The following is a 13433-nucleotide window of genomic DNA, read 5'->3' as shown; positions in this document are numbered from 1 at the left end:
TCCCAGTTGTAAGCAGTTTTCAATGTTGCTGCCTGTTTGATATGTGGAGCCAGGAAATGTGAACACATTACCCCAATTTAAAAAAATCTTCATTGACTTCTGCTTTTTTGTAAATGAACTTATAAAGCAATTAATTTCAAGACGCCCCCTTATAATACTGATAAACATTACGGCAGGTACTATGAGGTGTACGTAGTCATAACTCATTATGCCTTGAAGCACCTAGATGCAAACGTTCAGCTTTACTGAAAAGACCTTATTCTGCTGCTGCTAAATGTTGGAAAGCTGTGGAAAGTTATGACTAGTTCCAGAATAGTTTCATAAACCATAAAATGTTGGTACTGGAATGCTGCATTTTAATTCCTGATTTTGTATGTTTTCTATCTGTTACCTGTTTTATGAGTTGTGTTCTTATCTGTGCTTTGTTTTGATAGTATTTTTATATATGGTAATACTGCACAGCGCTTTGTTCCACTTGTTGCTTTGTTTGCACTACATGCAGAATTTAAATAAAAATTTTAAAAATTACATACACGCATACCCTTTCCACGGGCACATTATTTACAAGGAACCTTAACTTTGCACCTTTTGTCTTTCTCAAACGCATGTTTTGATTTAGCCAAGTTGATGATTAGCCGCCCATGTTAATTCCAAAAGTTAATAAAGTCGCCAAGAAGTCTGGCTAGCTCCATTTTAGACATTTGATAATTCTAACTGAGGCCACTGTGCAGCCCATTAAGGTATAAAATAAACAGTGTAGCATTAACATAGCCTTAGCTCACACCTCTATGTGCCTATCTCGTCCAGCTGTGATAGGACTGCTCACATTTCTTTTTCAGTGGGAGTCATTGTGCACATAAACAATAAGGGACGCAGACAATTAAACTACCAGTGTTCTTTCAAGACCCGCAATCTAAAGCTGAAAGAAATCTTCATAGACTTGTTGTATGAGAGTGGTAGTTTTACATGGACCCAAGAAGACCTAGGTAAACAGCCCAATAGTTGAGGGCCTAGAAGGTAGACCAAAGGGGACACATCATCCGTAAACGTAATATTGCAAGATGGATAGTACAGTGCATCCACAATGTTAGACTGGCAGGTAAGCCAAGAGCACATTTTACAGGGGCAATAGGAGCTCCATTTGCATTCCTGGAGCAAACTTACTGCTAGACAATATTTGCAGGGGTCCCACATGGAGTTCAGTACACCCGTTCATTAAGCATTGCTGCATAGGCTTGGAAACAGGAGTACCTTTGTAGATGTGACAAACACTACTAAGAAATGCATTTAACTCTGTTCTACCACAAGCCCTCCACCTGGAGGAAATTCTTCTTGCTAATCCATGCATAACTTGCGAATTTAAAAGAATACCAAGTTAAACTTCAGTCTGTGGTACGCAGGACTAGATGAGAAGCACATACCTGTAGCACAATCACACAAAGTTTGACATTTGTCCGACTGCCACCGATCTATGCAGGATACCATTCAAGGGTGGCTAATGCACCTTGGCGTCTCCCACCCCTCGCCCCCACACCCACTTCACTTGGACCTGATTGCCAAAACACGTTGGTCCATTATAGATGGCACTCGCCTTGTGATGACATATGAATAGAAAGGCCCAAACTACCTGGTACCAGCTAGCCCTCCTCCAGACAATTAAAGGCTTCCATCCAGTGAATTTGAGAACCACAGTTTAGTTTCTGGTAATCTTCCATATCGATGGTGGGCTGGGGGGACGTGTGTAAAGGGACTCCCTACTCACCATTGTGCTGGCATTGCACCCAACACCAAATAGGGCCACCTAACACACTGTGGCACACTCCTAATTGGAAGCAAGGAAAACAACCACAATTCTCCTGCCCTAAGAGAGCTACACTGGCTTCCCATCCCAGCTAGAATGCTGTAAAACTGACTGCATCATCTACATGGCAGCAACCACAGACATTACCCCTCTGAATCTTGTATTCGATCAGGTTAATTTTCTGTACAGCAATGTATGTAAAGACATTGAAATTGGAATATTCCATGTTTGCAGTGAGGTGTAACGCGCATTTTGCTATGAGGTTGCGATGTGACATATTGCAAAAGTTAGTGAAAAAAACAAAACCCATACATATGCAGGTGAAGAATAAACTGTCTATGTAAGGCGTCGGCAGGGAGGAACATGCATGCATGCATGCATGCATGCATGCTAGTGACTAGGGTATATCCCAGTTGATGTTTTAACTTATCAGTTTGGCAATACATTGACCAACTATTCGATGGCCACTAAACATAGTGCGGCTTTACACCGGCTGAGAGCCTGTGCATCCATATGTTAAGGTTAAAGGACATTTGTACAGTGCACTATCACCACCATAGTGGTCCCCTGGTGGATCTGAAAAGGAAAGGAGGTAGGGTGAGTTGGTAGGACCGAGAGGGAAAAGTGCAAGAGAGCTGTGATGTGCTATTTGCAGCTTCAGTTTGGTAAAAACTTGTAAGGAAGGCATACTATCGCAGTAAGACAGAATCAAGTGACCACAGTTCAAGGTTATTTATTGAACTTTCACAAGGGGTTGAAAAACGCCCATTTTAACTTAAATCTACAGATGGAGCAAGCTACGACCATCAAATAATAATGATGCACTCTAGTGGAGTCATGTCAAAATAAAAGGGCCTATACAAAAAAACCTATTGCCAATCCTTACTGCTACTTTACAAATAGTGTGGGGTAATGTTCATGAAAAAGAAAGAAGTGTTCACAAATAAGTCAGTATGTTCGGGCTGTTAGCCTCCCTGCCCCACGTTTTCAGCATGGGGCAAGGTGGATCACTCGAGCCAAGCACACACTCTGGCTTCCTTGACACGAGGATACAGTTCCAATTCCAACTTCAGGACCTTCTTTGCTCAAGTTTCTTTTCCATCAAAGTCTCTTGATTCGGATGGCCTGGTGTACAAAACAAAAACAAAGTTATTTTCTTCTTATAATTATATGATTTGGGCGTCTCCCTGGATCCCCTTCAACCGGGCTCAGATCCCTTTATTTTAAGATTACAAAAATGATTCCTTCTTGGGTAGCGCACGGTTCACCCCAGATCCCCCTTAGCTGGGCTCAGATCCCTTTATCCCTTCTCAGGTGACTCGGGTTCACCCCGCATCTCCCACTGCCGGGCTCAGTTTCCTTTATCACAATTAGTCTCCCTTAGCCGGGCTCGGACCAATGTCAATTTTATATCATACTTATCGAAGACTTTCAGGGTTTCACTTGACCCGTTGTAGGACCACTTTGATACAAAGTTGCTTTTTTAAAAAGCAGTTGCCATTCACTTGGATTCCTACGAATGAGCACTCGCATGCTCATTTGAAGGTCTCCTTTAGTTTCCACTTGTTTAGTTTCCTCTTTTTTGTGCCTCTCATCACATGCGCTTCAAACACTGTCCTTTGTGGATTTCTTCATACAATGCTGCCGCTTGTAACCTTGGTTGAAACACAAGCTGATTTTGTATCGGTTTCTCTAACTCACTGGCTGTGCTGCTTCTACTGGCGTGGCTTTCTAGGACAGTATCACCGCAGCGATTGCTCCTCCCGGCTTGGCTTATCTACACAGGAGTGCCCCAGATACTTTTGATGCACAGTATGGGTTTGTTCAGCTTCAGTTCCTGGTCTTGGGCTTCTCACTTTCCAAGGTTCGTAAAAATAACCGTTTTCAGAGGTCAAGGGTACTTCCCTCCTTGCAACCCTCTCTGGTATCACCGCCTTTATCCTCATGTTAAATTGCCACCTTTGAACTGCTGTTTCCTAGTGTGCTTTTCCTCGCTCAGAGTGTGCTTTCGTGCTCTGCCTTTTATCTGTGTGGGGAAGTGTGATGGGAGTCAGGTGTGTGTAATGATTAGTAATCGCCGGACCAGGGTGTTGGGACATGTCAGATATACAGCTCTGTTTTCAGTCTGTTGTCACTCACGATGAACTGTCAGTGAGAAAATGTTTGTGTCGGGAAATGAGGAGGGGGGGTTTGAGCTTCTAGGTATCCTACCTGGTAGGATGGGGAAAAAGTGTTACAGGAAAGAGGATACTGCGTCTCACCCTTCGGTGTCCCACTTCCACTCACCGAAGACCCCTCATCCAGGTGATCCTCCCACACTGGTCCACACCCAGGAACTGGATCCAATAATGATGGCCGTGTCCTGGCCACCTGGATGACAGATCCCCAGGGACTAGCGGGTGAGACACCTTCAGGTTTCTCACATACCGTTCGCTGTGCTTGTGGGCTTTTTCCGGGTGGTAGCCGTCAGGTTCTGTTGTGCGAGGCTGTGTGATTTGTTTTACTGTTGCAGTGAAGTGCGTGCGGTTTGGTGTCCTTTAGAGGTGTGGTTGTATTTAGTTAGAGTTTGAGAGGTGTATGCAGAGGAGTCAGATTTTATTTGTGGGATTGGGTAGTGGCATTGCTAACTAGATATGATGCATGCTAATCTTCACAATTCTTTCCCGATCTGGTGCCTGCTAATCTCCAAAATTACATCTAGATGTGGCACAAGCTAATATTCACATTCCTGTCTTGATATGATAAAAGCTAATATTCACAATTCTGTCCAAATTAGACGCAAGCTAATATTCATAATTATGCCCAAATGTGACACAAGGTAATATACATAATTCTGTCTAAATTTGACGCAAGCTAATATTCCTGTTTGTCTAAATGTGATGCAAGCCAATATTCACAACTCCGTCCAAATAATACGATGCAAGCCAATATCCACAACTCTGTCCAGATGCGATTCAGGACAATATTTACACCTCTGTCTAGATGTGATGCAAGCCAATATTCACAACTCCGTCCAAATGCGACGCAAGCCAATATTCATAATTCTGTCGAGATGTGATGCAAACTGATTGCAAACTGATAATCAGAGTTCTGCCTAGATGCACTGCAGGTTAATGCTCACAATTCATTTTGGAGTCGCTAGCACAATTGGAGTACAGTTCATCTAGAACCACCAGTTCTCCTAGATGTGAGAGATGGCTAGGCAACACAGATATATATATATATCTATATATATATATCATTGGTTAGTTTGGCTTCACTTTATGATGACTCATTTGATCCCTCCAATTTTGACTTTTCAGACTTTGACATTGATCCAAACTGGGATGTTCATACCAAACTCAAATCAGAATCCAGATTTAACCCACCTATTCCAGATGGGGGTTGCATTGAAGCTTTTCACGATCTATGCGTCAGTGATCTTCGAAAATAACGCAAGAGCTGTTTCAATATAAACAAAATCTCACCCTATCCCAACGTAAAGCCATGTCTGAGCTAGAGAACTTGCCTAACATAGTGATTAAAAAGGCGGACAAGGGGTCCAATATTGTAATACAGGATCGTGTCAGTTATGTGGCGTAAGCAAACGGGCAACTTCGTGATAATTTGTTACCTCCCTTTATCTGCAAACCTGAGATCCAGTTGAATTTGACGTCACTATGTGCTAAGTGGTTATAGCATGGTTTTCTGGATGAGGATTTGTGTACATTCCTTGTCCCTTTTTGTTTTACCATACCCACAATGTATTTTCTTCCCAAGACACACAAATCTTTGACACATCCACCTGGCAGCAGACCCATTGTCACTTTATGTGGTTCATTGGTGGAGCACTTGGCACAGTTTATAGATGAGACTCTGATTTTGTTTGTTTCAGTTTTACCATCTTATTTACGTGACACCAAGGATTTTCTGCAACATATCAGTGACATCCCATGGGAAGAGGGTCTTATTTTAGCCACTCTAGATGTTGTTTTGATATATACCTCCATCGATCATGACATAGGGTTGAGGGCCTGTAAGCACTTTTTGGATTCCCGTTATTTAAACTTATTGAGTCACACTACTGTGATTTTGGAAATGTTATTTTTCTGTTTGACCAATAATGTTTTTTTGTTTGAGGGTTCTTTTTTTAAACCAGATGAGAGGCACCGCGATAGGCAGCACATTTGCGCCCTTGTATGCCAATCTCATGATGGGATGGTGGGAGGCCACATTACTGTCTGATTTGATTTCTGCTCACTTTCCCACACAGATTATTGTATGGTGGAGGTATATCGACGATGTTTTTGTCATATGCAAAGGAACTGAACGTGACTGGTTATTTGTTAAACACATTAATATTAATCGGGTGAATTTGATTTTTACTGAGGCACACAGTATGACTGAAATTGTGTACCTAGATGTCAATGTTAGTCTAGACATCTCCGGTATTCACACTTCCCTTTATAAAAAAATCTTCTAACACCGGTTTACCCTTGCATGCCAGCAGCAGCCATCCACCAAGCTGCAAGAAAAGTATTCCGAACGGGGAGTTCATCCGCTACTGTCGGAACTGCACTGAGGTAGGGCAATTTTTTGCCTCATCAGCGGTAGATTTTTTGAAACGGGGATATGCCAAAACTGTCATTGAAACTGCCTACAATAAGGCACGTCCCCTGTCTAGGGATACATTGCTGCATGGCAATAAACCCAATAAGTCTGCATCTAATGACGATCCACGCCTCATTATCACCTATGACAATTCATCTGTTCATGTTCAGAAAATCATCCAAAATCTTTGGTGGGTTTTAAGGCTGGACAAGGACCTTCTTTCAGTACTACCTACACGACCGACGCTAACATAAAAAAGAGCTTTGTCTTTTAAAGACAAACTTGTATCCATCTTTTTGTCTCCTCTACCTAATGTAAGTCTGCCAATTGGCTTGCTACTCCTGCTTTGGGGTTCACAAAATGTTCCAAATGTAAAGTTTGCACACATGCTGTCATATAGAAATTTTTCATTCACCCTGTGACTTCCATTCATCACGACATTAAGCCTCTCATGACCTGTGACACTGCATTTGTTGTTTGTCCTGTGCTGCCCCTGCCAGAAATGGTATGTGGGGAGCACCACATGCAAATTGAAAAGAGTATTGCAGCATTTGAGGGCGATAAAAAAATTCCGACCCGGCGTTCCCTATGGCTAAACATTTCAAGGACAAACATGATAATGACTTTCGTTTGCTCAGCTTCTTTGCAGTGGCACATGTGGGTAAGAACCCCAGAGGTGGTGACAGAGTTTTAAAATTACGACAGCTTGAAACCAACTACATTCTGGATTTTGACAACCAAGATACCCAACGGCCGTAACATTGACGAGGAGCTGTATACCTTTTTGGGAGTCTAGATTTCTGTTACAGGGGATCCTTCTGCATTTTGATGTCTTTTTTGCTTTAATTTCATTCTTATGCTTCCTTGATTTTTTCATGTACTCGGCATGTCATACATATGTTTTCCTATGTTTTTTGCTCACCTTGTACTGGCAGTTGGCCTAGACCTTAATACTGCCAGTATGAGGGTTTAGTTTTCCTCATATATACCTGTTTTATTTTTACATTGGTTGCTGCTTTTTTACATTCTTTGGGTCAATGGGGGTCCTTCATGGTGTATTTTCATTGTTATGCTTTTTCTTAAGCTTTCAGTGTTTTTCCTTTGGTCTGTCTCAACGTAATGTTTAGTTATTATGTTGGCAGGTAAGCGTTGGTATCCTACCATTGGGCATTATTATTATCATCCGTTTTGCCACAATCAGCCCAGTCGTCACGTTGTACTTGCATTTGCACTTTTGTAGCGCTTTTGATGATTTTATTAGTCGTGTATTTTTAACCATCTTTATATTGTTTCGGCATTGTATTTCAGTGTTTGCATTGTGCTGTAATCTTGCTGCTATTTTGACTGATGTAATTATACTCAGCCATTGATATGCACTTGCACTTTATTCTGATTTTAATAACTGCTACACAATATTTTTGCACTTTGCCAACATCTTGCTGCTTCTCAATCTTTGACTAATGCATTTTTATTGAGTCATCGATATGCACTTGCACTTTATTGTGACCATAATGCTGCTATATAATGTCTTTGCACTTTGCCAATACTTTATTGCATTTTAAATATCTTGCATTTTGCTTTTAATTTGTGATAACACTGCAACTGCTGCATTTGGATTGAAACACTGTTACATTGTTACATCTTTCATTATGTTGCATTCCAGCCGTTGTACTATGCATGCCATAGCGTTGCTACTTAGCATTTGCATTTAGACTATTATTTATGCTGTTAATATTCTTATTGGTCTATATGGACGGACATGCTGGTTTCTTTCATGAATAACATTGGGGCTCATTTTATTGCACCTTTTTTTTTTAATTAACCGTGGCTGCTCTTTGTTGCATTTTCTGTTGCATTTGAAGCTTTTAACATGATGCAGGTATGTGGTTTTATGTTACAAGATGTCTGCCATCAGCCTTACCTTTAGACATATACCTCTACTGGGTCATAGACACTATCAATGGACTTACACTGCTATTTATACGATGTTTAACCACTCCCTCCCCCCCATTGGTGAACAAGCGCTCTGGAAAGCGCGAAATGCGTCCATTCTGGACTGTTCTTTTGGTGTCCTGCCTCTGTTGTTTCTGTCAATGGTGGCTTTTAAATATATATTTTTTTGTAAACAATTAAACTTGTAAGTATTCCCACTACGAGTTTCTGGCTCACTTTTTTGATTGAACGGTATTCCCTGGTTTTTTGTCTCATGGCCTGGAGTGCGGGCTAAACTCTAATGGGCTGTGAGGAAAATAAGAGAAAGGTGAGCCAGATTAGTGGGGCACAGTGATTGCTGTGCCCCCTGTCCGCATCACACCTACTTTGTCGCTGCCTGCTTCCGCTGCTGACGCAGGCAGACACAATCTGGAGATGTACTTTGCCTCTGGGACCTTTGCCGAGGGGCTACAGAAGGCTGCACCCCCGCCATAGAGTGATGTTAAGAGCCTGCCTAAGGGAACAGCCAATCACAAGCACACGGAGCGGGAGGGATGGAGGGGGCAGGGGAGAGGTCCCACTGGTGTTAGAGACTGCTGAATCTCAACACACATATGGGTATGAAGGCCCTACTTGACAGTGTAAAGACAATTTAATATTATGAAAGGTACAGCGATGGAAGGTATCCAGGCCTCCCTTTGCATTTCAACAACATGGCTCAGCTGCCACTGAGCAAAGCATTGTGTTCCCTGGCTATGAGCATTAGCATGGAAAAATACCTATTTCTCAGTGGCGACTAATGCACGGTCGGTGCATTTGTTCATGTTGGTGTATTTGTTTATTTTTAAATACATATATTTGGTAGTGTTGTGGGATCTGCTTGACACATGAGGATCAATCTAAATGTTAGAAGTGAGATGAAGAAGCCTATAGTAATGTACTATGGTTACAGGTAAGTAACTTTTGTTTGTGTTATGCATGGTTGCATATGCTTTGTGCTTAACTCCTAGGTAGAGATTATTAATAGTAGAGGTAAAGTAAGAGGTCAAATGTGTAACTAGTTGTATAGTCCTAGATGTCCCCAGCTCACGCATTCGATTTTCGTTTTAAATTTAATATGGCCTGCATGTTTACATATGATTTCCTTTTATACAGACAAACCTTCAATTTAACAACAACAAATACTACCTCATACAATTACTCGAGGATGATCATCAGAAGAACTTCAGCGTGTGGATGAGATGGGGAAGAGGTAAAAGATGCTAGCATGTTGCCCTCTCCAACTGTAGGAGGCGTTGAAAAGCGTGATAGGAGTAGTGCATCTTGGACGAATGATGGGGTGTATTGCCACTGGAATTGGGGTAGAGACCCTTAGACATGTTTCCTCCCACCTTCCCTGCTCCTCAGTCTGCACTCTGCGTGTCATCTGACAACCTTCTCCATGGTATAGTACTGGTTTTTGTGAGAAGATTGTTTGGAATTTTAATGTGCCTTTCGCATAGCCAAATTCTTACTCTACTGGTTCTGCCATTTCACTGTTCATTTATTCCGTTTGATTCCTTGTTTTTTTTTCTTTTCTTTTTCACCCTGGATTTATATTGTTTCACATGTTTGTTCTCGTTTGTATGGTTCCCTGTGATTTTTGTTTGGAAATACTGTTATTTTTATGGCAATGCAAAATCTGTTTGTGCTTTTTTCTTGTGTGTACGCTTCCTGGAATTCTGGTTTACTTAAGTCTTTTGGCTCCATGTGGGCTCCTGCAGATCGAAATTGGATATTGTGAGTGACTTCTGGAAGCATTTATAAAGGTGGCTTAAATGGGACACCGATGAGGGAACTTGTCTAATCCCAATTCAGAATCTCGTTTCACACTCCATCAATTTGTATCTTTCATTAGTCACAGTTGATGTTGCCAATAGCTGTTGTTCATCAGATCTTGAATGAAAAGTGATTTTAGTTTTCTCTTTGCTACCTGGGAGGGCCAGGTGCCAGACCTCCAGGACAGTTAGTTCCTAAGCTACTGGAAACTTCTGCCCCGTTATGCCACACCCTTCTTTTCTTCCAAGTGACCCACAAGTTGCTCAAGCATACAAGATGCATATTGATTCTGTTCCCTACCCTGTTCTCTTATTGTCCCTCTAATCTACCAGCTTGTGGCAGAGGAGGTTCCCTTCTACCCTTCTCTCATTAGGGCGTGGGGGAGGTCTTCAGGACAAACCCTCCCATCAATCAATTAACCTAGCAACATATTTACATATTGAAGGCTGCTAGGAAACATTTTAACTTGTTGAGAGGAATCAACACCCTTACTGTTCATTGTGTATTATTTTTAATTTCTTACTTGCCCTGTTATAGCATCCAGATCGAATCCTGCAGAACCTATCCAGGAGCAGTAAGTTTGTAGAGGAACTCAATTTATTTTCTCTATCTGACACTTTAAACATTTTAGATAAACTGAACCAGATTGGGTTCTAAATGTTTTGCTTCTCTATGCTTTTGATATTTTTCTTCCAGTGACAAAACCGTTGTCTTGACAGTCACATTTTTGTTGTTGACTGTGCAGCTGCTAGTGCATGTGCATTACAAACCCTGTATGTTGCGGAGCCCCATCTGCTTTATAACTGAAGGTGGTCAGGGCTAAGAAGTGGCCATAAGGCAACAATTAAGCGCTTAACAGAACAAATAAAAATAAATGATCCTCTAGTTGGGTCTCTCATTGTTTGCCAATGTCTGATATGACATCAGATCGAAGATGTCTTTCCTCGGGCTGTGGCATATTTTTGTTAGACCTTGTTTCTACGGCTGCGATGCACCAATCTACTTGGCTTGCAGGATGGTTCAAAAGACATTTTCCTGATTCTTCAAACTCTCCCTTCCTAAATATCTTCCCTCTCGAGCTCTGGGCTTATCCGCCTCCAACTCCCTCAGGTTCAGTCGCTTCTCCAAGCAACGAGTTGGTGGTAGATGTTTCTTTGGCTGGGGCCTCCCTCTGGAACAGCCTCCCTGAAACTTGAGGAGAACCATCTACGGTTCGGTAGCACCTCAAGACCACCTTCTTTGCTTCTGTTTTTACCCTCTCCCCTGCTGAACTCCTGACTCAAACTGCGCTGGTCACCTGGCTACCCTCTGTTCTTGGGCCCAGGTCCCTTCCCCTGCCAGCTGCACTCTTGCACTGCCTCCCAGGCAACCCCTGCACCTTGGGGCTGTTTATGTATCCCTACTGCACCCACCAGCGCCTGACACTTGATGTCTGCACTTACCCCTGTACTTGCCACAAGCTGGCTGCACTTTACCTATTGTTCTATTCTATTTAATTATTACTGTTGATCCTTTGTACTACACTGTCCTCTCTCCCTTCCCTCCACCTCCCTTGCGCTTGCGCGATCCCAATATCACCTGGCCTAGTAAGATCGTTCTGGCTTCCCTCTGTGCCCCCTTGCTTGCCTCGTCACGCCTTGAAACACTTTTGTATAGGCGCGTTATAAATGCCATATCATATATTGTTAAAGGGTACAGTTGGCGTTTAAAATAGGCTCATAATAAGGGAATCCGTACACGGGCGGTCTGTGAAATAGTCACTTGTGCTAAAACGTATATACAAGTTGACTAGTAAATGAATAACTTTTCAGGTTTAGAAAAACACATAACATATGACCTTGTAGGCTCAAAAATGTTGTCCACAACCTGACCTTTGTGGCTCACAGGCCCATTAAAATTGAAACTACCACCCACATGAGACTAAAGCTATTCCATTTATATGAAACTGCCCAACCCATCAGAACAGTTCTAATGTTAGTCTATGGACAAATGTTTCAGGGCTGCACACTGGTGTCCCAAGGACAAAGTGAAGCCAAAGAAGACACAGATAAGGATGGTGGGGAACCCAAAGATGTCCAGCCAGCAGTTTCGACTCTACAGTACTTTGTAAGTCCAGTTTAGAGCTGATGGGCAGAAAGCCTATTTTGTAACCCCATGAGGGAACCCTCTGTACGTTTTGCTAGCTTTTCTGGGATTGTCGCTTGTTTTTCTCTCTGCAAGGCTTAGTCTCAAGCAGGACTGAGAGGGTTACTGTGATTCTGTGCTCCTTATGGCTCTTAAGACATTGGTACCCATTAGTCTCGCAGAGAAAACGCCCTTCATCTGTTCGTCATGTGACTAAGACGAAGCTGATGGGGGCATTTCTGCCTGTGTAAATGGTTCTACTGGGTGGACTCAATTTTACCTGGCTGGGTCCTTTTGAACCCCCTCCTACGTTTATCAAAATGTAGTTCGCCTTGAAGACCTGCAGGGTCACATGTCTATCCCTTGTCCCTCTTTGTGAGAGAAGGTGGCCATCTCTGGTGGGTGGGTGTGTGTGGGACAGCCTGAAACCATTTGTTATTGGCATTTCAGAAACACGTTGGAAACAGTGTGGTTTCATCCCTTTTGTTTGATGCATCTTTCCAGAATGCATGGGTGTGCTTGGAGGGGGGCGGTCTGCCTTTGGATAACTGCTCTGTTTGAATTATGATTGGTGTGATTCGGTGCAGTGTTGATTCACTGGTTACCGAGAGGGGATAAAAGCATACCCTCTTGCCCACACAGCGTGTATACAGCTTGCGCTTCAAACTTGCACTCTGCAAGACCTGCTGTTCGAGAAAGGACCAAAGCTCTGCACCAGCATTCTGTGATGGCCTGAAAAATCTGATGGCGAAGCTTGCCTATCCAAAGAAGACCAGAAGGAACCCACAGCAGCGCTCCATTCCCCTGATCCGGGTGGGACAACAAGATAACGGCTCCTGCTCGAAGGCCAAGCCTCTCTGAAGTGTCTGACTGTTCCTGCATCGCCAGACTCAGATGCGAGTATCCCTTCGTTGCCAGGACTCTGAAGACTCGCTCAGCCGAACCGATACAAGAATCTTTGCCAAAGGAACCCAGGAAAGCTCTCTAGTTCTGTCTCTCCTCATCAGGTAAACGTCAGAGGTCATGCAGCCTTAAGTCCGCCACCGCCATCAAACTCACCTTCCCGATCTTCTGTGGCTGGCACCTCTGATGCGCTTTCTTCAATTATCTTAGATAAACGCTGTTCTTTAGGGACCCTCCAAGCTAGCCCCCTCCTCAGAAGCTGGAT

The 13433-nt window shown here is 42.9% G+C and overlaps 1 protein-coding gene across 1 annotated transcript in view; it reads left to right on the top strand.

Annotated features, from left to right (window-relative positions):
- Positions 1 to 13433, top strand: part of PARP2 (poly(ADP-ribose) polymerase 2) — a 695158-nt gene that overhangs the window by 211835 nt on the left and 469890 nt on the right. Inside the window, exon 8 of the mRNA XM_069651725.1 lies at positions 9479 to 9575. Within this exon, the coding sequence (XP_069507826.1) occupies positions 9479 to 9575 (97 nt within the window). The remainder of the gene's footprint in view (positions 1 to 9478; positions 9576 to 13433) is intronic.

The sequence above is a fragment of the Ambystoma mexicanum genome, chromosome 3p (assembly GCF_040938575.1).
Source record: "Ambystoma mexicanum isolate Mex_15411 chromosome 3p, UKY_AmexF1_1, whole genome shotgun sequence".
NCBI classification, from domain to species: Eukaryota; Metazoa; Chordata; class Amphibia; order Caudata; family Ambystomatidae; genus Ambystoma; species Ambystoma mexicanum.
This window is presented reverse-complemented; position numbering and strand designations above follow the sequence as displayed.